The 27,681-nt window shown below is 40.2% G+C and overlaps 1 protein-coding gene across 2 annotated transcripts; it reads left to right on the top strand.

Annotated features, from left to right (window-relative positions):
• Nucleotides 1-22,263, top strand: b3gnt2b (UDP-GlcNAc:betaGal beta-1,3-N-acetylglucosaminyltransferase 2b). Of its 2 annotated transcripts, none has more exons than XM_054600669.1 (3): nucleotides 1-435; nucleotides 13,155-13,286; nucleotides 18,480-22,263. In XM_054600669.1, the coding sequence occupies exon 3, from the start codon at nucleotides 18,502-18,504 to the stop codon at nucleotides 19,690-19,692; it is 1,191 nt and encodes a 396-aa protein (XP_054456644.1). In that variant the 5' UTR covers nucleotides 1-435; nucleotides 13,155-13,286; nucleotides 18,480-18,501; the 3' UTR covers nucleotides 19,693-22,263. The 2 variants fall into 2 exon arrangements, with proteins under 2 accessions (XP_054456644.1, XP_054456645.1); XM_054600670.1 differs by lacking the exon at nucleotides 1-435 and adding an exon at nucleotides 12,314-12,374.
• Nucleotides 22,264-27,681: the final 5,418 nt, after the last annotated feature.

The raw sequence follows: 27,681 nt of genomic DNA, 5'->3' as shown, positions 1-27,681 counted from the left end.
AGTCTGCGGAGCGCCGCGGACACGCAGGAGTCTCTGACGGAGGAAGCAGCAGTCGGATGGATTTATTGAACTTCTCCGTCATGTTCGGGGCGCCGACGGACGGCGGAATAAAGAGGAGCAGCTTTATCTCCCTGTGAGGACCTCATAGCAGCTTTATCTCCCTGTGAGGACCTCATAGCAGCTTTATCTCCCTGTGAGGACCTCAGAGCAGCTTTATCTCCCTGTGAGGACCTCAGAGCAGCTTTATCTCCCTGTGAGGACCTCATAGCAGCTTTATCTCCCTGTGAGGACCTCAGAGGAGCTTTATCTCCCTGTGAGGACCTCTGAGGAGCTTTATCTCCCTGTGAGGACCTCTGAGGAGCTTTATCTCCCTGTGAGGACCTCAGAGCAGCTTTATCTCCCTGTGAGGACCTCAGAGGAGCACCGAGCTTTCACGTGAGTTTTGTTCTCTTACTTTTATCACGTTTTCTTACGTAAACTTACTTTTTTTTACGTAAACTTACTTTTTTTACGTAAATTTACTTTTTTTACGTAAATTTACTTTTTTTACGTAGATTTACTTTTATTACGTTTCTTACGTAAATTTACGTTTTTTACGTAAATTTACTTTTTATTACGTTTCTTACGTAAACTTACGTTTTTTAAGTAAACTTACATTTCTTAGTTTTATTACGTTTTTTTACCTAAGTTTACTCTTAGTACGTTTCTTACGTAAACTTACGTTTTTACGTAAGCTTACTTTTATTACGTTTCTTACTTTTATTACGTTTCTTACTTTTCTTACGTAAACTTACGTTTCTTACGTTACCTTACGTTACCTTACGTTTCTTACGTAAGCTTACGTTTCTTACGTTACCAGAACAAACACATGTTTTCAGCTTCTCACGTGTTAATATTTGTGGTGTTTCTGTTGTTTTAAATAACATTTTAACATTTAACTTAGTTTAAAATACACACATTCAGTTCTTGGGCCTTTTTTTTGTATTTATTTTAAGATTACACAAAAGAGCAGTTTATGTTAAAGGCCCAGCAGATGAATCAATAGTGATCAATAGTGATAATGATCATTAGTTGCTGCCCTAGGCAATGTAAACACTCACCAAGCTAAACACACAACGCGTCCCTGAAGGAGGCAATCATTCACTCCCTTTACAATGTATTTTGTCAGGAAAATGCAATCAAACAAACGTCAAAAGTAATCATAAGTCAAAGTTCCCTCTGGTTAAATTAAGAATAAATACATTTAAGAGAAGAAAATAGTAACATCTGTGTTTCCTTACATGATAAATCCTGTTTTTAAAATCTATTTTTCACTTTTTTACCATAATAGCGAGCTAGACAGCTGATTATTCCCATTACACAAACAAATAATATATATTTGAGGAGGTAAATATCCAATATTTGACAGAGATAACTGAGGGAATATTGCTTCACCTACATTTCTTCCTCTTCCAGACGTAGTGGTCTACTCTTTCTCCTCTTCCTCTCATCCATCATCTCCAAGATAAAAGCGTTCTTAATCACATGAGTAATATTTTCCAGAGTATCTGCACAGATGTGTGTGTGTGTGTGTGTGTGTCAGCGCTGTTCGTAGTCCTGCTGTGTTTAGACAGAAGTCCAAACCACACTTTGGATGAGAAGCCTCCTTCCAGCCGAGGGCAAGTTTAGCTATTTTGAGATTTTATATGGAAAAATACGACATTTTGGAACAAAGTGATTGGTTCATTTGGTGGTTTGGCTCATTTTTTTTGCATTACAAACCACATGAATATAAGATGTATTATCCTGGATTCATATGTCGTTGCATTTATACACTTCTGTTCTGCACACCAGGTTGCAAGTCGTGAGAAATGTGTTCCTACTTGAAGTTCTCTGATGTGGCTAATCTCTATTTATCTCTCTATCTAGTCTGGTAGCCCAAAGCAGAACAGTATGCACGTACAGCTTGTCTGTCTTTTGATGTGCTCGTTATATAAAGGAGGTTAAAATGACATCGTTAATGTATTTGAGATGTTAGAGAAGGGTTGGTGGAGATAGGGGTGACGGGTGTCATTTTTCATAAATGTTTTTATTTCATGACCCCTAGAGAATAATAAACTGCTGTTCACTGTATTATTAGATCTTTAATTTAACACAGAAAAGGTTTAGTGTGCCAAATGGCCTAACAGAGACGTCTCAAAGCTGCTTCGCCCGTCCAGCATTTTTGCACAAACAGCCAATTCTTTCTCCACGCCATGCAGAGGGCTTTCTTTTGAACATTTGCAGGCTGGAGCTCCAGTTTCCTGCTCAAGGACACTCTGACCGTCACGGGATGTGCGTTCACCTGTTGATTTAATCAAACCTGTGACCTTTTTCTCTACCCACTTTCATTTATTCCTCTAACTCAATCCATGCCTCCCCAAATGAATCATTACTATTCCAGCCACATAGCTGACAGTTGCTGACTAACAGTTTCTAGCAATGTGGTGAGTAATATGTTTTTTCTGTCAAGGGGAGGTGACTATTGGCTGTACAGCAGGAAACAGGCTGCTTTCGATGCAGAATAGTTTAAGGAATTGGGTTTTCTGAAGTGTGAAGTTAGGTGTTGGCTGGAAGGCTGCAGCTGATTGACAGATCTGCTCCTTCCTCTCCTTTCAAGGTCAGTGAATTGAGCACATCCCAAATGGGAGATCTGGATCTACCCAGCGGCGCTGCTAATTACAGGGACATCCCTTCAGGTGTGTTCTATAAAACCACAATGTCGTTGCTCGTATTGACACAGAAATCTGCTCTTTCCTGTTTAGAGAGACTGTCAAACTAATCCCCATTAGAACTAGTTTGCATTGCATGGAACCGGCGACAAGTGACCACAGAGTGATTGTGTTTACCTGGCTGGTCGCCTGAGCTGCTTATCACATCCGACTTTAAGTGGGCACACCGAGCAAATCAGCAAACAAAAGAGGCATTGTCTGCACGATAATGGCAGGGAACGACAGAAAAAGATTTAACATCCACCTGCTTCCTCTGCTCACTACCTACCATCGGCAGATATGTTGTTTCCTTTAGCATCAATATTAAATATTAAACAAAAGCTGCATTAATACAGACATGGCTTTGGTTTAAAGAAACACCCCGTAATCAACCAGCTCTCAAGAGGTCCTCTTGGTATTGGTTTCCTTTGGTTAACCCTGACTAAATATTCATTTCCTGCGTTGCCACGTACTCAGTCACATTATTAGTCTGTTTTAAGAAACTCGGCATTATGACTCAACAGGAGCAGAGATCCCTTTTTACCCCAAAACAACTGGGAGGGCCACGACGATTTCCCACCGTCTAAATGAAGTTTAATCTTCTTTAAATCAGGCCCACGTGATGGATTGTTTCCGCAGCGACATTGCAAAGTGCCAGTGTGCAAACGGTCGCACCACAGGAAGTGCACAGTCGTCAAATTCACTCAAACAGGTTGTGCTGGCACCTTTTTTTTTTTTTTTCTGCTTGACACAGAAGGAAAACTCCCACAGTTCTCCTTCTCCATGACTAAGCCAGTGTTTCCCATTCATTACCTACAGTCTACAGCACCCCTCGGCTGGAACTCGTTCTTCCCAGGGTTTGGACTTAATGCTCGCTGCACCCTCTTTCCCTTCAGGGGCGGGCGAGGATCCTGGTGTGACTGTTAACCGTGGTGGATTGTCGTTAGTGGGAGGGGTTTGCGGCGACGTCTGCCACCCATCGGCCCGGTCTATAAACACGCATCCCGTCTCGTTAACCACGCTTTGTGGGCGTGACTGTTTTTTGTCGTAACCATTCATACAACCAATGTGTTTATGATCAAATCGTTCACTAGAGCACAACAAATGTTCATCTAGCCTAGATTTATGCATATAATCTTAAATGTAGGGACAATATTCCTGTATTTTTTTCATATCGCAATATATATTGTGCAGCCCTTATCTTAACACAACCAGCAGTCTTCTTACTCACTGCTTTTTTTTTTAGCAGCAGCAGGTTCTAGCTCACCAAACACCTCCCAACAAAACTCTCACGCTTCTGTTAAAGTACAACAAGACTACAAAACGTTTTGCTTGACTACTAGCACAGCATTACTGAGCTAGTACATCCTGTAAACCACAATGACTCATTTTCAATTTCTATATGTTAAATACAACTAAGATGGCTTTGAATGAACATTTCACAGAGCAGTGCTTCCCCTGGTTCTGCTGAGCGAGGCTTAACTCATCCTGGACGTATCGACACACAGGACGCAAAGAAATGAAATCGATATTGACCTCCTCTTCTAAATACCTGTAATGCAATAAACAAGCATTCAGTGTTATTTCCCAAAATGTCAGCGTGTTAAGCATCGCTGGTTGACATTACTCATGCGGTTTGTGTGCTGGCATGATACCTTGATAATTATAAAATGTCCTGTTAAAAGTGAGTAAGAAAATACACAGTATTTAGTGTCCGTGTCAGCAGCTACAGTTGACAAAGGTCTGTATCAACACTGTGAAAAAACTTCATAACTTCGCCCACACTTTCTGATCACCCACACACAGTTCTTACTCGAGAAAGGTATGAAAGTCAGACATGACTACTTTGACCTCTTCTTGCTGTTTCAGTTCTCTGATGAGACACTGTAGTCAAACTACACAAAACCAAAAGACCTTAAATGTCTCGTCCAACCACGTGTCATCTAACTCTCAAAAGAGGGCCATGGTTGAATGTTTTCTTACAGTGTTGATACTAATAATGCGTACAATGAGTCTCAACTCAAATGTGAATTTTCCAAAGTCAGATGCAGATTCCTCCCCCCCTCTTTTAAAGTGCTTGGCTGCCTCCGTGTTTTCCGAGATCCATTAAAACCAGCTTATGGGGATATACTGCTGCATAGACACAGCTAATCCATAATGTTACAGTCATTCTTCCCACAGCATAGCTCCTGACTAGGGCAAATGCATCAGTGGCTTTAAACTCTTTATAGGCATTAAGGGGAAGATATAAACTGACACCAGTATGATGCGCACAGAGAGCCTTTATGTAAGTGCTACTGTGCATGTTTTCAGTCCAATGAGCAGATTAAATAGCTACATATAGCAAGGAGAGACATATTTGTTGTATGAGCACTCTGGGCTTCAGATTTAGGAAGTAACCCTCTCTGTGGGTGGACGTCTTTCTTTTGGGTCCCCACCCAGTCTGTTTTTTGACAAGTGGTCAGATTGAGATCCAGTTTCCCCCCCCAGGTAAACACTGTTGGCTTCTACCTGGTGGCTCAGCCGTGGCCATGTTAAGAGCCCTTAAGAGGGTATACTCATGCCCCTAGTTTTGTATAAAGCACTTTTAACTCAACTTATAGCCTTTTTCACCAGTTTTGCTTTTTCACACTCTTCCTGCCTACTTCCTCAGTTCCTGGAGTTACATTTCGGCACTGCTCGGGAGGCTAAATCAAACTTCCATGTAACATCTTGTATGCATGATGTTTTACCTCAATTGTTTTGTCTACAGATTGTATGAAAAATGGCGATCTCACTTTAGCAGAGCCTAAGGTGACGTCATGAAATGTCTGGTTTTGTCTGACCAAAAGAACAAAACCAAAAGGTATTCGGTTCACTGTTGAACCTGCAGTCTCCACCTGATTCTTCACCTGCAGCTAAAACAATGAGATTATTTAATCAACAAAACATTTATCAATGAATCCAGTTTGATAATGGATTCATTTTGTGGCTTTTTTCAAGCATAAACGCCAAAGAATAACAGCTTTTGCATTCTCAAATGTGATTATTTTCTGGTTTTCTTAGTCTTCTATGATATTTAACAAAATTGTTGTTCAGACAAAACATTTAATTGTGTCAAATTGGACTATGAAAGTTGGGATGGACAAGCTCAGCTTATGAGCAGCTCCAGGTTTGTTAAATTCCCGTAGTGGAACCACACCCAGTGACTTGTCCGCTGCCTAGTACTCCACCCATTTCCCTCCTTTCTGTGAACTGTGGCAGAGACGACAATGAGAGGAGTTAATGAGGCAACCCCTCAGGACTTGTGCAACAGGATACGACTGTTTGACATGTGAGGATACAACCCAGTCACAGAGGAACTGCTTTGCTAAACTTTACAACGGAATCACGCAACAAAGACACGTGGAGTCTAAGAAGTTAGAAATGTTCTTATTCAGTCAGCTTTGTGTAACCTTGTCTGCACTATTGTCTGCCCTCTTCCTCCCTCTCTTTCACATACCTTCTTCCTTCCTTCCCGTCTCTGAGGATGTGTAGCATACTAATTTAGCCGTTTTTAGTTCACAATCCAAACGTAATGCTAGATATCAGATGTTGCAAAGGGTCCATTGGCTTTTTCTCTAGTGCATGCAGGTTGTCTGGGGTCAACGCGATCTAAGGCTCCAGCCTTATCATCTCAGTAATGATCATTCTCTCCTTTTATTTAATTACAAACACTCAAACTCAAGGCACATGGAAAGTTATAATCTGATTTATTTTAATGTGATTTAGTTGAGGCGCAGTTCAAGAAACACATATATAGACTATAGACACTTCAGCATCTTCAGCATCCTGTTTTGAAATATGGTCATGTGTTGGACTCATTGTGTCACGTATGAAGAAGGGAAGTGAATGGATGGAGGAGGGAGAGGCTTGTCTGTAACGGATCCACCAAGCAAGTCTGCCTTGTGGGAAGACCACGCTAACCTTAGCCTAGCCATGATGCTAACCTGCGCTTTAAATTAGACACACCTGGGAGGATTCTGCCCTTTTTGTTCCCTTGTCCGTTTGTTTGGCTTTTTCATTATTTAATTCACACGATTATCTGTGATCTGAGAAATGAACCGGTTAAGCCTCCAGATTATTACAACACAACAGGAAGCGTTTATTTGATTTATCTATCCATCTATCAGTCACTGGAGACATTGGAGGCGTACAAGATGGAGAGACCGTTAATTCTCGATTTAAGATGCACTCGGTAATATTTATTTGCCTTCCTGTAATATCTAAAGCCATTAGTTGCAATTTGCAATTTTTCACTTACAGGCTGAACAACCACATCTCCCACAGCTGCAGTGAGGGCTTTCTGTCAGTCCACTTAAATGTATAAAATTGACGAACAAGAGTTGAGCCTTTTTCTTTCTTTGTACTCCTTTAAGTTGCTTTATCATCAGTGAAGCTGCATTGTTCTTCACCTGTAGATGTATTTAACCAGCACTCATCACTATTTTTATAATATCAATGAGTCAAATGACAATATGTAATGTTTAAAAGGCTTAGTGTAGTGACAAACCCAGAAATATAGTTTTAATCTGCATTTCCATCATCTATACAGACCTTTTTAATAGCAACTGACCAAAATGTATTGGCAGTAAGCATTATTCTACAGGTCTGTAGAACCGGTCTTGGTACAGTGCTTTGCAAACGGCCCAATGATTGAGTATTGATTGCTCACCGTTGGGGGGGTTTCGGTCCAGCTGCTCTTTGGGGGATGGAGTCGGGGGGGGAGTTGTTTATTCTATCAAATGATGAGTTTTAAGATGAGGGTACATGTATGTTGTTTCCTTCTTTAGTCCCAGTTTATTTATAGCACAGTTTACAAATGGCTCTCTGGTTTCCTTTAGTTTGTCAAATAGGTGCGTTTGTTTTCTTTCTTCTAACAAAAGCGGGCGTCGTTGGATTGGTTATTACTACGGCTGTACCGAATAGTTTCAAGCTTCTTTCATAACGTTCACATTCAAGTTATTATGAACAACATTAATGACATTTATATAACCACAATAACACAATTATACTTTCTCCATTTGTTAAGGGGATTACATCGTAAAATATAACAATAGACATTTATTCAAAACCCTCAATCAGCAAACAAGCTTTGAATGTTAAAATGATTTGTTACAGCCCTAGTAATTACGTACAGTGTCATACGTATGCCAGCATGTTGTTACTTTATTCTTTATTCTCTACATCAAAGCGGTGAAGCAAATGGAAAGCAAGAGAACGAAAGAGACTGAATATAATGCAAAATTCCTAACCAGTATTGAATAATTGATTGTTGTTCTGTTATTGTGGTATGTGAGAACCATTATCGTTTATATTGTTGAACAATATTTATTTCATGTCAACTCCGAATGATTGATAATGTTTCTCCTTATTTGCTGGATGTGAAAGTGGGCAGCTGCTCGCTAACAAGATTAACATATCGACGTTAAACACTGGAAAAATAGTTCCTCATGATGACGGCTGCATTGTGACATTCAATTATATTCCATATCATGACCCATAGATGGTGGTTTATGATAAACTGATGGGATTGTGCTGCTGGTTATTTAATACTGTCCAAAGGTGGATATTTCTAGGTTTTAACTCTAATGCGTTTATATTCATGGACGTAGCGCTGCTTCATAATGCCTTTAATCCTGTTTGTTGTATATCACTACTCTATAGTTCTTGTGTAGTATAATCATGACAGTATAAAGTGCATGATTCATTTTGCAGCCTGATGTATGTACACAGTGTCTCTGCTCATCAGGGTTAAACTTGGGATGTTTTATGTAATGCATTATCGGCCAGTCTCACACACACACACACACACACACACACACACACACACACACACACACACACACACACACACACACACACACACACACACACACACACACACACACACACACACACCTTTAAATTTAGATTACGTTGAGTGTGAGTGAACGAGTCGCGCCAGAGAGAGAGTTGACCTTTAGCGTGCAGAGTCTGAGTCACAAGTATTTGTTGATAATTACAAATTCCATTCTATTTAAAGTGTGTGTGTGTGTGTGTGTGTGTGGATTATTGCCTGCTGAAGTAAATTTATCTTTAATCCACAGACGTGTTTTTCGCTGTAATAATGCGTCATTTATTCAGTCGCTTAAACAAGATATTGAGGGATAAGAACAAGTCAGCAGGTCGGCCACTGTTGTTTTGGCCACACCATCCGTTAGACAGAGGGGGTCAAGGTTCAAGCCATCACGTTGTAATCCATCTTTTAAGTGCTGACGGCTGCTGAAGTGTCACTGAGCAAGACGTGATCAACTGCAGGCACACTTTACTCATCCCTAACCTGACCAGTGTTCATCCAAGCAACGAGGCAATGTTTACGTTTTTAGATGATGCATCATTCAGAAAAAAAGACAAACAGGATTACGTTAAAAGCCAACAAAACCATAAACCAAGCCCACATGAGTGAGCCGAACCCTAATGGCTGACGTGAAACCTTTAACCCTCTTTGTGGATCTTTTGTTGGGCAGACTGCAGCTCAGACGCCACCTTCTCTCGCTGTCAGCTCCTGGTCTATTTCTGGAGCTCTCTATTCGCACCATCTCGCTATTAGGCCCACATTCCCTCAACGTGCTCTTATACTCTTCAGACCTTCTGTCGAGTAGACCTCAAAAATATCTCATTGGTGGTTGTAATGTACACAAGTGCAGGGTGATGACAGGGGCGAGGAACACTTATTTACATTGCACCATTGATACACTCTGTGTGCTTTACGTAATGCATACAATCTATGAGATAAGAATACAGCAGTTAAAAAGTTAAAACAGTGATACTCTACGAAACATGGCAGAGTAAAACATCTTGTATATTTTGATTTGGATGACTTGCAGTTGCCTGAGAAGTAGGAATGATTAAGTGTGTATTCATAGGCCATTTGTAGGATCCATTTAGACTGGCAGTATTTCAAGCAGATGCATTTCCAGCGTGGCATGGGTAGCTGGTCGTGTGCCTACCTTTTCTATTTCTCGCCGAGGACGTCACATGGTACCCCACTGTGGAATTTAAGAAGTAAAACATGAGAAGTAGACATGCCTGAAAGAAACACTGTGTTTGTTATGGTGTCCATTCGCTGCGAGGAAAACTGGTTTCAATGCAGAGCCAGGTCTTTATACTCAATGCTAGTTAGGACTTTTTTATGGTCACGTCGGAACGCCCACAGATAAACGTTCAAACCCCTTTGGCTTCATGTTGAGTTGAACTTCATCCAGAGACCTGATGTGACCTCTGTGGTGGATACTTGTGTGCTTGTACTGCTTGTGCTGCTTCTTTATCTGCTTTCACACATCAGAGCACTTCCAAAATGAGGAAATGTTTATTGCAGCAGCAGCAGCAGCAGCGTGTGCGTGTGCGTGTGTGTGTGTGTGTATTTATACAAACTACAAACTCCACACACTGATAACTGGTTGGTGCAGAGGATGCACCTGTACAACTTTTTTATTCTAGACAATATTTGGACATGACTTTGGAAACACTTCTCTAATTCTGAGACTTCAGAACAGCAGGGTGTGCTCCTCAGTGTTGCTTCATTAGCTCTGCTAATAGAAATGGCCGTTAACTCGACCTTGAACCTGAATATTGTTTTTCCGTCAAGACGTGTTGTGTTCACCGTTTACGCACCGCAGTTATTAAGGCCAGTTATTAAATCCCCAGAGATGTCACACCTTTTTGACATTTGTTCATTTCATTCTGTGTGGCAGGCAGCGATGGAAGTGTGGAGAAAGATGGCAGCATGTTTAGTCGTTGTTGTTGTTGAGTGTCTGATGTTCAGCCTGAACGATGCTGGGTTTTCTTTTTCAGGCAGATGTCGATATTTAGGAGTCGAGAGAAATGTGACCAATGTTAGCGATGCACCGATCGATTGGCAGACGATCGGCTTACACACATGTGCTGCATGATAGTTTATTTTAAATTGGAATTGGCAAAAATTGGGATCGGCATTTCAGACTTTTTTTAAATTCTGAAATCGACCGAGAAAATTGCAATAGGTGCATCTCTAAACGATAAATCAGCCTTACTTTTTTTAAACTTAAAACAATGCTGTGGACCCCATTAGATTAGTTTTTTCTGAAGAACTGTGGCCATGATACACACCAATGCTGTTACTTATATCTGTGTAAGGCTAAAAACCAGCCTGTCCTATTTATCAGTCTAGCTCCAGTCTGAATTGGGGCACGTTTCTTATTTTCGTGTAGATAAGCGTGTTCTGGATGAAGTGATTAGAAGCCATCGACAGTGTGCACGATTATTTTGTCTCTTATTAAAACACCAACATTTAAAAGCTGTTAAAATAAATGCTATAACAACTACGTCAGAACGAATCTGAATCATTTAAAATAGAGAATTAGAGCCAGGAATTAAAGGTGGAAGGCTCATTGCACAAGTCAAACAGACTGAGGAGTGAAGAAGAACAAACACAGGGTGAACTCTTGAGCACACAGTATTTAGATTAGAGCGCATTCAGGAACTACACAGACATTCCATTGTTGATTAACTCTTCTGCTCTTATTCACTGTAACGTGTTGGATAATCTTTAAGTGACTATTTCAGACGGTTTGTCCGTTAACGCCACATTGTAAAAGGTGATCTGTCCTTGTTCTCTGCTGCCCCCTCATACCTAACCAGTAGAACCAGTGGTTAATGATTAGCAAACCCCCAGTCGTGTGTGTATAAAGGGAGCTTTCCACATCTGTGTCTTTGGCACATAATATGTTTTTAGTTTACCAGTGTTTGACCACTCGCTGGTTTTATCTGCTGCTTGACTGGTGTTTATTTCTGACGTATTGGTGGTTATTAATCATCAATGTGTTGCAGTATGACGACAGCGTTAAGCAGCGTGGTAAATATACAAAAGAGTTATTCATCCTTGGTTTGGAGTCGAGCTTAAAATAAATGCTTTAGACGTGAGTTCACCAGCGTGTTGTGCACCCCTGATGTTTTTCTCCCTCTGCCCTGTTTACACACTTGTTTTAATTTAATCACGGCAGCTCAGGAAAATATTTGGCTTTACAAACAACTCAAACAAGGTCTCCATGTGTAGTCGATGCACTACAAAGCGTCTCCTGTCTAGCAGTCTAGCAGTGTGGCTTAATACAAATGTTTTCTGTTTTCCCGCACGTAAATTTAAATGGGAAAGAAAAAGAGCGACGTTATCACAAAGGGTCGTTTGAATTTGTTTTTGCACAACGTACCTGGAGGATTTAGGCACAATTTAAGCCGGTCTGGATACCAGATGCACAGTCTGAACAGGGTCTTTATGACTCATATGGAGGCATTACAGTGGTAAACGGGGCGTTGCTGCTTCAGAGAGCTGTGGTTGAACGATGAGACCCTCCTCGCCCCCTGATGCATGTGGAGCGCAGCAGACGAGCATGCAGCAGCGTGTATACATGAATAAGAGAGGCTCGAACATAAAGAGCGCTAAGCCAGAGGAGGGCAATATGACATGGGTGAGCACAAATGTCTGTAAACTAATGCAAGTCTCTGAAAACAACTATTAGAGCAGCTGCTGGTGTCTCTGGTGGGAAGAACATCTGTGACTTTGTCTGAGCTTTCAAGTAAATTCAGCATCTCCACACATCTTCCTCACAAGTGAGTCCGAACGCTCCGTTTTATAAACTCTATGCAGGGTCGGTGTCTGTTTCCTGTTTTTGAATGTTACCCCTTCTGCAAAACGTGATGTCTTATTTTCGTTACTCCACCTGCATGTGCTTAACTGTCAGTGAGGTCATTTACATGCACTTGAATATCCAGGCGCCGGTCTGGTTTCGGCAGTAATTTGATTTCTTTGACATCATGTAAATGAGAAGCCTGGTTTTCTGCAATTAGCATGGAGGATTAGAGAAACCTGATTCCCCCTGGAGAGGGTGGATTTATTGTCCACATATTACTGATACCCCTGATGATGTATTCATGTATATAGAGCTTCTGGAGTCAGTCCTAAAACCTGGGAATGAAAGGATTTTAATGTTAAGTTTTCTGGCATAAAATAGGTCAGTAAATGCGCCTCTGTTAAACTTAGAAGCTTTTAGGTGTCTAAATAAGACGACCAAACGTCCTCACCAGAACACTGGTCCTCATTTAGCTTCATGTGACCGGCTGTAGTTCATTTTTATAGCCTAACTTCTGCTGATTGTCTTCATACTTCAAAAATCATATAAGTATTTGTGGAGATTATCTTGCTGAACAAAACAGTTACGCATTTGTTTGCCACAGAGATTATTTTTTTCTCTTTTGTACACGTTTGCTTTTCAACAGGTTTTCAGTAAAGTTTTTTTAGAGTTCCTCAATATTTGATATTTATCTTTGTCATTTCCTGCAAGCCAAGTTCCTTACAGCTATTGACACAAAGGCTGTTTCATCCGTTTTCAGGTTGGACCCTCCCCTCCGTCTCACCTTCCTTGGCTGCTGTTCCCCCAGAGGGCAGAGCTAAGTATGGGGCAAGAGAGCTGAGAGGAGACACCGAGACGACACGAAGCTGAGGAGGCCGTCTAACCTGCACAGGTAAGATGTTCCTTCAGAAACACGCATGCATAGACGTCATATTACATTTAAAAACACCGTTTAGTCCGCAAAGTATTCTGGGAATGAATCTGTTTCCTTATAAGGGCAGGAACTTATCAGTAAGCCTTGACAGTCAGATGTCTGGAAGATGATTCAATTTGGACAAATGCGTTCAAAAGACTGTCCAAATTACACTTCAATTCAACCTGTGACTGCATAAAGATGTATTTACATTTAGTCGAAACAGAACCCAGAAGCTCATTTAGATCTACTTAAACTCAGAGGAACACTCACTGTAGCCCCTTTCATACACCCTGTTCAAGGCGGGGCTGTTATTTCGCCTCGCTGTTCTGTATGAAAGGCTCGAGGGCGACCACCGGTAAATTCATAACAACGATAGCAGCTAACTTACAGCAACCAAGAACTGCACATTGGGTGAAGCAACGAGGTTCCAGGAGCTTCTTACCCTCTGAGCAGACGACACGATCGACTGCACATGCAATCATGGTCACATTATGCCAGTGCATGATGGTCATTGTGGAGTGACGGCATCGGCCACTTCCTATTCCATCAACGTCTCGTAAGTCAACTTGATGACCGAAGCTTTGAGCTTCTGCGAATATGTGGAGGGTGGAGCAGAAATGATCCCTCGATAGGATGCTTTCCTGCTCCCTTTGTGCCCTCGTATCACTTGATGTGCCTGTTTTTTTATGTGATTTATACGCCTGATTTGCGTTTATGTCCTGGCAAAAAAGTTTACCAATCAATCCGATTTAAACGTTGCCATGTTCCAAAAATGAAGCGACTTATGGTGGACAAAAATAAGCAACATGAGGAGAAAGAGGAGAGACAACAAGGTTGTGACTCAGACTCGGGTGATTTAAAATCTAATTTCCTTAGTTGGACAATAAATAAACCTAAACTAATTTAATGTAGAACAATTTGATTATTATAAATGACTGTATTGAAGTAAATTGAAATGCAGTGAAGTAGAAAGTAGCATCAACATTTCATCTACGTAGTAATTTTCCTCCGATGATGGAGTCATCTGGAGCCCTGCTCTGTGTGAAGGGTTTAGTTTTAAACCGGCCCACAGCCATTGTTTCCTTCTGTCTCACCCCCCTCCCCCACGCAGGTGAGATGTCTCACCCCACCGGGACGCTAATCAGACTGAAACCCCGGTGTTCAAACACAGATTGAATCAGTGTGCCAGCGACCTGCTGATCAATGAAACTAAAAACGTCTCTCGCTCTCTCTCTCTCTCTCTCGTTGCTAGGATATGACCTTCACTGTCACGATATACGGTTAGATTTGTAGATAAAATGTTAAATATTAACCTCAATATTAGAAGACCTGTTGGAAATATCAAACAAGGCCTTTTGAGAGGTTTCTTAATATATAATTTGATTAAATTTAATATTATCCAACTTTGATACGGGACGTTCTTCCTTGATTTAGTTATTGTTACATTACATTTGTTTAATATTAGAATCATGCGGTTTGTCACAGGGTGTGCAGTTCTTCGCCCACTTGTTACTTCATCACTGAACTCTCTGAGTTGTGTGGATTTGAAGTGAAAGAAGCTTCGACTGTAAGAAGGAGACACTTATTAAAGTCCATTTAAAACGTGAACACTCTTTTATGGATTGTATGTAGCCCTGATGGTTCTGCACACTCATGCCTGACTCACTTACAGTTAAATCAGCTAATGGTTGTTTTCACCGCTCTGCTCCTTCATTTTTCTACATCTGATCTCATACAATATTCATGGCTTCCTCCATTAAAGTCCATAACTCTGTCCACTTTCATTGTTATTAGAGGCTCGATATATGATGAAGAACTTAGTGCTCTTGTAATCAATTGAATCATAAACAAATATGGCATAACAAAACAAAAAAAGCCACAGTAACATGGAGGAAATGTGCCTGGTATCTATGTTAATGTGCTGAAATGAATCACTGAAAGTCATGCCAATGGATTTTCTGATTGTCAGATAGAATACATTTTTAAAAAGGAACTAATAGTAGTAACGTAGTGTCCGATTTGACAACAAAAGTACAACAAAGTCAGTAATCCAGTGTCTCCTGAGCAGACGCATCACTCTCTCTCTCTCACTTCCACTGTTTAGTCATTTACTTGTGCTCTCTACCAATATTTCTCAAGTTCAATCATTTGCTTTGCTTCCTGTTGGGCTGCTTTCGGACTCTTATGTCTATTCTTGGGGGGGAAACGTGCATGTGAGCTCTGCATCTAAATCCGACCTTGTGTGTATAAAGAACGTCTTCGTGCAGCAGTTTGGTTTGTGCAAAATGTGCAGTATAAACCACAACAGCAGCGGTTAGGGTTGGGTGACGAGTTTGCATCTGGAGGGAAAACACTTCGACTTGATGCTATGAGGACTTCCTCAGTCATGAATTAAGACTGTAAGTAACTCGTGTGAACAGTTTTCAGATATTACAGTCGGCAACAACCCAGTTCTGATGCAGGTTAGACGTGTGATTAGCGCTGCTGATGGGTAATTAGACGTCCGGAAGATGCAGTCTTGTCAACATGTTGTTCCTTCTTTAGAACCAACCCTCCTCCCATTCCCCCACCCACTCATTTCCCAGAAGTCTCCTTGTTTGTATTGAGATCCAGAGGACAGGACAGCTTGATCATCCATGAGAGAAAGAGAGAGAGAAAGAGGAGGAGGAGGGGGTCTGAAGAGAAAGACTTGTCTGCCTGTGCTTGTCCTGGTTTGTAATGTAACACTGATATCCCTTCAGGATTATGTATCCTCATCCTGTGGAGATGTGACGGGCCTTTTTCACTCTGTTTTCACATGAACATGAGCAAAATTCACAAGAAAGGGAGCAAGGAGATGGCAGGTGAGGGAGGGAGGGAGGGAGGGAGATAAACAAGAGATGGGGAGTAGGAAAGAAAGCAAACAGGAGCCCAGCAGAGCAGAGTTGTTGCTAGGAGAGAGAGAGCAACACAATACAGAAGGCAGGAAGGATGAACCCACTGAAGCACGAGTCAGTTATCTATTTTAACTTGTCAGCTAGAGTTCACTCACCCTTTAAAACGGTTTGCTTTAGTGTTATTCATATTTATAACAAGTATCAGAGAGCAGGAACCTAACATTCCTTTTTCAATTCGAAGAAAGAAACGGAGACTGGAAGTGACGGGAAGGAGAGGAAAGAGTGCGGCATGGCAAAGAGGATGTTATCAGAGAGGATGAGGGAGTCTGCCAAAGAGGAAACCGGAGGCACAGTCTGTTCACAACCTCACATGTTTTCTGCCTTTCTCTTTTTCGGTGCGTTCAGATTACACTGCCAAAAAGGGACATAACACATCCTGGAGTATTTGGCTGATTAATTCCACACTTTAACGTTAACCATCACAGTGTGAAATAAAGATTTACTGACCATCGGTATCCGGTTTTCAGTAAAATATGAGATCAGGACGTCATTTATGCTTATCTAGTCTCTGATCTCTGATGACGTTACATTGTAAACAAACCAATCTGTGTTTAAAGCGACAGGAGGAGAGCTGGTAACGTTAGCAGCACCGCTAACGGCTAATGAACGGAGGTTACGCTCAGATACATTATGATGCGTTCAGGCTCTGTTCATTGAAAATGTAGTTTTGGTGAGAAACTTGGATAAAGCCAGTCGTATGAAGATGTTTTTTACAGAGATGAATTATGAGCTGTATACAATACCTCTAGTAGTACATCATTATAACTACTGACAGAAGAAAAGATCTGTTTTAATCCATAAAAATACTATATTTTATTTCCTAAACATTAATAAAACACTATACCTGACTTTAACAAAGCAATTCTAGAACTTTTGATTGTTTACGCTGAATTCAGAGCGGTTTAAATGTTGTTTTCGGACGTCGGCAACACATTTTTTTTTGTCTCTGGTCCATGATGCGACCTGAACGGTGAGTTTTATGACCATTATATCGCCTGAATCAAGCAAACAAGCCTTAACAGAGCAGATGACTAACTAGCAGGCTTTGTATCACGACCTCAGGCAAACCTTTTTTATGGTGGGTAATTGTCTTAATGATTGTTTTATTGTAATCCGTTAGGACTGCTGCCAGAACTGTCAGTTAATATTTTATGGTCGTGATAACTTCCTTCCCTCAGGACGCCCCTGGTTACCTGAATGGCAACAGTTGGTTCATGATTTGCAGAGTTTGCATAATAACCTTCTGTTTTTAAAGCTACACATCCGGTGAAAACAATAATAAAGCCAGAAGAGTTTAAAGTGCAGCACTAGTTAGTAGAAAAAGGATTTGCAATAAGACTTTTGGATCTTTAAGCCTGAAGTGTTTTCGAAAACACACTGGCTCTTGTTTGTGGAAATGTGACATGAATTCCCAGATATTAAATCTCCGTTTAGTTTCATTCAGCAGTTTTAAATAGTCTTCATGTGACCTTGTGTCTTGTGGTTCAAAATATTTTTTATCTCACCCATTTGTTCCTTAACAAAGAGAGAAGTGGTTAAAACTCGTTACTTCCATGGTACCGTCACGTCTAACAGACCATAAAAGCAGCGATGACTATCTCGTGTTCCCTGAAATGGAAACTACATGATCATTAAGGCTGAGGAATGAAATTAAATTAATTTTTCCATCAGGGATTCCTGTTAAGTCTGACTCAGCTCTTACAAGAGAAGGGATGCTCAGTGTTGCAGAAGCCTGTGGACGACAAGAGACTCTACTTTTTTCTACAGTCTCCGAGAAACATTCATTTCTGAAAGACTTCTTCTGTCTCAAAAGTTCCCCTTTCTTACACTCTCTTCTAATGTTTTGTATTTTGTAGTGTTTTTCTTTTTTTATGGATGTTTTTACGGATATAAGCCACAGATAACTGTCACTTATTACACTTTGTTTATTTAGTTTTGTTTGGGAAGTTTTTAAGAAGCAAAATCCAACAAGAAAAACGGAAACATTACAGAAATCTATCATAACAATGACCAAGACTGACTGAAAAAATGTACATTGTATAACATTAAAATGATCGATTAGCAGAAATGGAATATAATATGAAAAACGTTTTCTTCTGTGTATAATCACCTGAAAACATTTTTTTGTGTGTTTTTGTTATCTTAGAATGAGCCACTTATATCTACATACAGTTTCAGTTGGTTGCAACCTAATCCCTTTAACGCCTCTGTTTCTCCCTCTGTGTGTGTTCAGGTGGTGACGGCTGCAGGGCGTCATGGCGCGGAGGAGGCTGAAGCTGGTGGTGATGGTGATCATGATGGTGAACTTCTTCATCTTCATCATCATCTCCCGACACAGCAGCCAGGACAAGAACGACCTTCACAAGGTCCACATCCCCTCCAAACCGTTCTGGACCAAGCTGGTCCCCAGTGCGGCTTACTGCAACCGGCAGCAGCAGATCCTGGACCACCAGAACAACCCCGTCCTGGCGTCTAACTACAGCGGGGGGGACCTGCCAGAGTGGCTCAACGAGACCAGTTCGACCTCTGACCCCTGCCAGCCTAACTTCAGGGTAACCACTCAGGTGAAGGACTACAACTCCCTACCGGTCCGCTTCAAGGACTTCCTGATTTTCATGCACTGCCGGTCGTACCCGATCATCGTGGACCAGCCCGACGTCTGTAAGGAGCCGCCGTTCCTCCTCCTGGCCGTCAAGTCCCTGGCGCCGCACTTTGACCGGCGCCAGGCCATCCGCCAGTCCTGGGGACGGGCGGGCGTCATAGCCAATCGGACGGTGGTCACCATCTTCCTCCTCGGCAACGCCACGGCCGGGGACCACCACCCGGATCTGTCGGGGATGCTGCGCTACGAGAGCGGCCGCCATAAAGACGTCATCCAGTGGGATTACAGGGACTCCTTCTTCAACCTGACCGTCAAGGAAGTTCTGTTCCTGGAGTGGATCCAGACCCGCTGCCCCGGCGCTCGCTTCATCTTCAAAGGCGACGACGACGTCTTCGTCAACACCTACCGCATCATGGACTTCCTCAAGGGCCTCTCGGAGCCCAAAGCCAGGGACCTGTTTGTGGGCGACGTGATCACCAACGCCGGGCCGCACCGGGACAAGAAGGTCAAATACTTCATCCCGGAGAGCATGTACGTGGGGACGTACCCTCCGTACGCCGGCGGGGGCGGGTACCTGTACTCCGGCGACATCGCTGCTCGCCTTCACAACGTGACGCGGCACGTGGCGCTCTACCCGATAGACGACGTCTACACGGGGATGTGTCTGAGGAAGCTGGGGCTCGCCCCCGAGAAGCACAAGGGCTTCAGGACCTTCAACATAGAGGAGAAGTACCGGTCCAACCCGTGCGCCTACAAGAGCTTGATGCTCGTCCACCCGAGGACGCCACAGGAGATGATCCAGATCTGGGCCTGGCTCAGTAGTCCAGTTCTGAAGTGCCAGTGATGAGAGACATTTTGAGGCTGTTGACAAATGTTTTATTTTGAAAACCGGGTCGTGACTTTAAGAGTTGGCAGCTTTAAGTTAAGACGTTATGACAACGGTCCCGTGGAGCCTCGGCTCAGAGAAGTTTATGAATGATTTCAACATGACCACCATAAGTATTTTTTTCAGACTTCCGTAGACGAGCTAACCCCGCTTTACCGTCGGAAAAAACGAAACGAGCTTCACCCAAAGTGACCGTCTTTTCTCTGCGTGCACATATTTATATCACAACTATTTATATGGCCTTCGAAATGCTTTAACACTGTGTTGGTGTGTGTGTGTGTGTGTGTGTGAGTGTGTGTGTGTGTGTGTGTGTGTGTGTGTGTGTGTGTGAGCTCTGCGACGGAGCATCTAAATGCTGTATTATAGAGATGAAGAGACTAAAAACCAGGATGTGTCCACCTGGGAGTCAGTGTGTCTCCTCCGTTCAAGGGAAACGCACTCGGTGTCGGGTGGTTAAAACATTTCAAAATAAGAGCGTGACAGAGCTTTAAAGGAGCTTCCTGGTGAACACGTCCTGGTTCGGTGTTGCTGGAGGCTCAGTTTGTGCTGCTAGTCCCATCCACACTCCCTCAAGTATTTACTTTGGACTCAAGCTAAACCAGTTCCTTGTTTTTGTTCTCACCTGAAACTCATCATTCAGTTTGTTTCTCTTAAAAACTACACGTCTTTTCTATTCTCGCGACCAAACTTCAGATCGTCTGTAGATCCTCTCGATGTGGAAAAACAGGAATGTGAGTCTGGCTCTGTGCTGCTCAGCAGGTCTGGGCCTGATTTTTTTTTCTTTTTTGAAAAATCCAAATGCTGTCCTTAACGCCGCTTCAGGTTTTCTCGCTTTACACGCCAAAAAAAAAAAGAAAAGACAAGCTGCTCAAATGAACCATAAGTGCATTGTCAGCGATATTTCAAGCTGAAATACTCGCTCTAACTTTGAGTGTGCTGCTGCAGCTGCTGTGTGGACGTGTTGAATGCAATGCAGTGTGTCAGAGGGCTTTGAAAACACACATTTATTCGTCTCTACAATGTTCATTCGGCTTCATTTCATAATGTTACGTATGTTTATGGAGGAAATCATTTCTTAAAGCTTTAAGGATGTTTTTGGAATGAAAGTCTTCACGTTTTTGAAGGTCACTGCTGTACGGCTTTTAGTCTTTTTATGAGAGAAGTGCTGCACATCCACGTTTTTTGTTTTCTTTCTGATGTTACAGGTCTCAGTGAAGTTGATGCCGTTTATTGTTTTTTTTTCAGTTAGTAAAAAGCAAAGGTCAGAGAAGTGCGTTACATGAATGTATATCTTTAGGTTCAAGGGGTCAACAGGTGGATTTTCTCTTCAGTATTGTCACTCTGAATGTCCGTGAAGAAGCCGGTCCCTGAACCTGTTTGTTACACTTTAGAGCTGAGAGAAGGCCTCTGTTAGAGCTCCCCCTGCTGGTCAGGATGCTGATCTTTATCCTCACACACTGATGACCCCATAAACTGTAGACCTAATTTATTGTTTTTTCACGTTCTAATCATCCGTTCATTCACTTTCAGCAACTTATCCATTTTTTTTCATGCAAAAAAATCAAAGAAAGTTGAAAGACAATCACAAGGAGGTTCTTAGAGGTCAATTAAGTCATTTATTTCTGGGATCACAGGCTTACTGGACACTATTTAAAGCATCTAAACTCCATGTAGGATAAAAACAAACACTAAAAAACAAGGAGACAAGGACGGGAGCATCATGAAACCTCCTCACTGTTTATTTCCCACCGCTCACAGACCAGTTTGTGGCTACTTGAATGATGTTTACATGCTTTTTTTAAAGAAGTCATCACTTATTTTATTTTAATATAATTATTACATCTGTCTGATGATTGGCTGTAGATGTATTTTCTAGTTGTCCACGTTGTTTCAATGCCTGACCGTTTCTCTTATGTTGGAATTTAAAAACCTTTATTCGTCACTGCGTTTTATTTTGAAATTTTGATTCACAGTTTTTCCTTTTCGCAGTGTTTCTCTGGTCTCAGAAGCCAGGATGTTTATTTTTCTGAGCTTCTGTAGAAGTTGTTTTTTGGAGGAAGCAGAGTAAGCTAGCGGCCGTAGAAAATCATCACATTACCATTGATATGCAGTGAAATGTATTTGTCAACACGACGGGGAATATTCAATTAAATGCACGAGTGTTTGGGCATTTATTCAACCGTAATCTGTCTTTTGTTACCCAGAGAGAAAAAAACTTTGATCACAAGCCTTTAACTCATATTTACAAGTATCTCTGAATACTTCAGATTATTCAATAAATTCAGAAAAAGCATTGTTTATGTGTCACACCTGCACTATTCAGTCGATTACCAAATATGTGCCTGTTTGTTTGTACTGTATGTGTGAGATTATCTTCAACCATGTTAAGTGTGATCGCTTTTTTTTTTATAAAGTACCTAGGATGACTTGATTATTTCAATAAAGCTATATTTAGCTGTTTTTTTGTATATATTCTGTTCTATGCATTTTTATTGTAATACAAATAAATTATGTGAAGTAAGCGTTTAATTGATTTGTTCGTCTATTTTTAGATTTTGTAAAATGCCAAATCAAGAAATTATTATTCTACTTTTTGATAAATGATTAGGTTGGAAAACTTTCATGTCCACAAACACAAAAAACTACAAACATGGACACAATTGAAAGTGTAGAGCTGAAGTGATTCACGGATTAGTTGAAAACTTATATATATATATATATATATATATATATATATATAGTACCAGTCAAAAGTTTGGACACACCTTCTCATTCAATGGTTTTTCTTTATTTTAATTTTTTTCTACATTGTAGATTAATATTGAAGACATCCAAACTATGAAGGAACACATATGGAATTATGTGGTAAACAAACAAATGCTCAACAAACCAGAATATGTTTTATATTTTAGATTCTTCAAAGTAGTTGAATTATTATTATATTCCTTTATTGATCCCCATGGGGGAAATTTGGGTGTTGCAGCAGCTCAACTACATAGAAACAGATAATAAATACACATATCATACAATAAAATAAATAATAATAAAAATAAATATAAAAATGTACAGTATGAAGGTGTGTCCAAACTTTCGACTGGTACTGTATATATATATATATATATATATATATTGATATTGCCCGACAATTTATCGGTTTGAGTCCCCTCAAAATCTGATTCCAGCTTTTTTTAATTTGAATATTCTTTCCTCGTCAGTAACAGGAAACTGAATACATTTGAGTTGTGCACAAAACTGTTTTATAGACTAAACAACAAATTCATTAATCAAGAAAATAATTGCCTGATTAATGGACAATGAAAACAATAATTAGTTGCAGCCCAAAACAAGTTAATACATATTTTTTTGTATTTTAAAAGTAAAAGCGTCACACAAGTAACTTGATTTTAAGATGAACTTCATTTTAAAACCAACCAACTGTAATTTAAACCTTCACATTGTTTTTGACTAATTACTGCATTAATAAGCAAACATAAAACAATTGAAAACCTGAGCAAACTAGACCCTTATTCTATATATTTAAAGTCACGCAGCTGATTTCAGACCTGTTGAGATGCCCTTATAATAAGATAATAATTATTTTATTTGTACTTGAAATAGATTATTATTACAGCCTTTGAGAAAATAGTTGACTTAGATTTTTAGAGGCCTGAAGAGGTGAAAGTATTCAGTCATTTACCAGAAAAAAAATCAGAAAAAGACGTTTTTGTTTATGGAAATCAAATATACCACTTAAACTTAAATTGTTGCTGCAGCACAAAGAGCAGGTTAATAATGTAAATCCAGATGCAAAGAAAAACACTATATTTTAGAACAATTAATTGGATTTATTAATTAAGATATATATATATATATTCATATTAACTCATGCAGTGGCAGCGACTCACCAGCAGAGGGCAGCAGTGTTTAAACTGAGACTCACTGAGAGACACTAGTGTCCATAATCCTAAAATACTGATTATAAACAGGTTTTTAGTGGAGAAAAGAGAACTTGTTGATGCACACGTTTCTCACACAATGCACAAAGGAAAAAATGATATATTTGAATAAAACAAGAAACAAACATTTAGTTTTAATTGTAACTTTCCAAAGTCTCTATAAAAGACTCATTGTATGATTTGCTGTTAGTATGAAGCAGTTAAGTATGTTGATATTTTTATGTAATAACTGCTGAATCCAGTTTAACAATTGCATATACACGCTGTATGAAATATAGATTTGGGAAGTAAAGTACCGTCTATTCTGCAGTACTGGATAAATGACTCTTAAATATTAATGTTGTGTTTCCTCAACCTAAAACAAATATCCTGTTTTCAATAATGCAATCACTTCCTTTATTTATAGAATGATCTAGTCTGTGGTTGTTACTGTTTTCTATAGTTCTTTTTGTATTGTTTGTACACACACACAATAACACCTACCAGGTCATTATGTGTCTTTAATAACCTTTCATGGGCTCTTATTTTGAAAGGGAAGATTCAGTGCCTTGCTCAGCGTCAGCAGCAGCAGAAAACAAACTCTTTGACCTTTTCCTCTCTCGGGTGTTTCCTCTCCACCTCTTCACTCGAATGATGGGATGCGGTTGTCATGACGACGGAGCCCTAAGGGTAGGTGGCAATCCTCATCTGGTGCAGGTGTGTGAGAGCAGAGAGGTTCATGAGAGGGAGGGTGTTTTCTACAGACTCATTTTTAATTAATTTATTTTTTTTAATTTATTCTATTTTATTTTATTCTATTATATTTCATTTTCATTTTCATTTTAATTTTTTTTTTTCATTTATATTTATGTAATTATTATGATTTTAATTTTAATTAATTCAGTTTTAATAGAATCACTTTTATGTTATCGTCAGTGTTGCCACATTTAACTGAAGCCAGGCAACTCTGTTTCAATACTGAGGATTATGACCTTTTAAGGACATTTTGAAAGACAAATGTTTATTTATTTTTATTTTTGGGGCTTCGGCTCAATCAGTTCTTAAAACACAAAGTTTAAATATATTATTCAAACAGTTCCAGTTTGTTTAAAGTCACGCCTGTCTTACTCCTCTGCACCATAGAGCTCCTTTGTTGTTCAAAAACTAATTAAAATCACATTAACGAACCCCACCTTTCCTTCATTACCTTTTTATTACATTGTTCCTTCATTACTGAAAAGAGAGGCATTTTGGAAACAACACCTGAACACTTGTCAGTACAAGAAACAGTCTTTCCTCCATAACTGTCCTTAACTCATTCCACAGCCTCATTCTTTCTTAAAAAAAATATTTATTTATATATAAGACAATTGTTTTTTTTCTAATGTATTTCTGTTGAAATTAAATACATAAATACATTAAATACATTAAATAAAAAAAAAAAACAATTTGTGGTAGACAGAAATTGCAAAAAACAACTGTAGGGATATAAATAAATAAATAAATAATTAAATAAATAATTAAATAAGTAAGTAAATAAATAAATAAATAAATAAATAAATAAATAAAAGTAAATAAGTAAGTAAGTAAGTAAGTAAGTAAGTAAATAAGTAAGTAAATAAATAAATAAATAAATGTACTAGAAAGCTTCCATTGTCACTTAACAAACCCCACCCACCTGGTACTCTGCAGGATAAAATTGAGACTGAGTCATTCTCACCACTGAGCTTTTTTTCCATTTTCTTCTCCAGCTAAATTTATTTTAAACACTTTTACTAAAAGCCGGTCCAGTTTTACTTTGTCAAGGATTATAAAGTCTTCTCTCTCTCTCTGTTCATGTTTAGATCTCTCTCTTCCTCTATATAGTTTGAATTACCTTTAATTTAATCATTTCAATGTCTCTGTATCAAATGTAGGAACATTGTTTTCATATTCATAAATAAATTATCTGTTTTCGGACAGTTGTTGCTGATTGCTTAATGCAGAAAACAAACTTCACAACCAGTGAGGATTTTCATTTTAAGCCAATATTTAGATTTCACGCCATCAGCTTGGAAACACATTTTTGGACTTTAAACAAGCTGAGCAAAGACACTCCATCAATATTAGACAAAAAAACATAACTGCAATCTTCATTTTAGAGAAGTAAAGGTTATGATTAGACCTGAAAATGGCTTCTGTTAACTTAGCCCTCCTTGGATCTGACTGAATGATAATCTAAAGATCTGACTGCTGAAGGTGATCATCAGAGCCGACCACATCCTGACTCACGGATGCGTCATCTCCATAATACTGCCAGGAAGCCGTGATGATAAACCGGAAAACTGATGGGAGCAGCGATTCACACACACACACACACACACACACACACACACACACACACACACACACACACACACACACACACACACACACACACACACACAGAGGAGCTGATCTGTGCTTCAGCGTCTCAGGAGGTTTTCACTTCCTCGTCTTCCATCTAAAATAACTACATCCCTGTGGGACGCCTTCTCTTCCTCCCGTTCTCACCTGCTCTCTGACATGTTTGCAGACACTCCATACATGATTCTGTTTAAAGCCTCCAGCATCAACTGGTGCCTGCAGATGAAAAGACAGAAGAAGAGTTAGCAGAAGTTAGCCGACATTATTCACACTTCAGAATACAGGTTCAGTCCTTCTCACAGCTGGTTTCGTGCAACAAAAATCCATCTTTTCAGGCATCAAGTAATGCGTTTTGGTCCGGTGAGCCAGATCACGGACCAATCGGTGTCCTCTGAGGATCTACTGGCAGCTTTGGGCGTGTCTTATGTGTGTGTGTGACGACACGGAGAGGCCACTGTTCGTTCTAAACAACAACGGCGGCAGCTCCTGAAGAGGTTAGCTTAGCTTGGTTAGCATCAGTTATATCAGAACTGGAGAGCATGTCTTCACTGAAAGAAGAGCGAAGAACGACACTGAAGGCTTTTCTAGACGTTTACCATCTTCTCAGACTGAAAAGTATTTTTTGAAAGTGTCTTCCCTTTTCCAAACAGTTTCCAATGACATACTTCTTAGGCTTCATCCACACTACTACGGTTTAAAACTCATATCTGTTCCTACGTTTACGCCTAGCGTCCACACTACTCCGGCGTTTCAGAACCTTTAAAAGGGAGACGTCACTTTGACCTCCTTAACTCAAATGTTACTTTCAGCACAGGTTTGACCTCCAAGTGATGAAATCTCTGGTCGTACTTTTTGCTGTGCTGATATTCCTTCGTAGTATTTCCCGCAACTTAACAACCAACCTCAGAGTGTGTAAATCTGCTTCCTGCTTACACCTGAACATGCAGGCCCAGTGCACGTGATTGGTCATGTGATATGCGTTTTCAGGCAATCAGGGCGAAAACAAACATTTAAAATGTACTCCTCAATTTTGTGCATTTTCTTATTTAGAGGAAAGAAAAGGGACGTTTTCATGTGTGGAATTATATCACACTGATGCTCAAAATATGTTAATTCTTGCATCTCCTGCATATATCATGAACTGAATGTCACATTTAGTTGCAAAGCTTTAAAGTTGGACATTTAGGGAATACGCTTTAGAGAAACTTCCTCTAACAGAATAACTGAGTCTCATTCCTACGACCCAAAATGCTGGAAAGGTTTTTTTAAGTTATTTTTCCGAACTGGAACAATCTCCGTGGAGGAAACAGTCGGTCACAGAGAGCGAGGAGGTTTTTGTCTGGAGGAGGATGTGACATGGAGGGAGTGAGTCACTGCTCTGATCCAAATCTACTCTTTACAGTTTAAATAACGAAGCAGGAAATGTCTGTTAGGTGACGTTTAAATGCCATTAACCCCCCGATATAATCGCAAATGGAGTTTCTTTTTTAGTGTTTGTATCATTAAAAAATAACAGTAAAACAGTGTTTCCATAATCAGTGTGCACGTTCCTCTGGATCATCCAAAGTTCTCGCTGTGAGAAGTTTTCTGTGGAACTACTTTGTTTGTTTTTGTGCAGGTGTCACTA

Source organism: Anoplopoma fimbria, chromosome 6 (assembly GCF_027596085.1).
Source record: "Anoplopoma fimbria isolate UVic2021 breed Golden Eagle Sablefish chromosome 6, Afim_UVic_2022, whole genome shotgun sequence".
Lineage (NCBI taxonomy): Eukaryota > Metazoa > Chordata > Actinopteri > Perciformes > Anoplopomatidae > Anoplopoma > Anoplopoma fimbria.
This window is presented reverse-complemented; position numbering and strand designations above follow the sequence as displayed.

Coding starts and splice junctions, on each gene's coding strand:
- b3gnt2b (XM_054600669.1), top strand. CDS start 18,502: ATGGCGCGGAGGAGGCTGAAGCTGGTGGTGATGGTGATCATGATGGTG.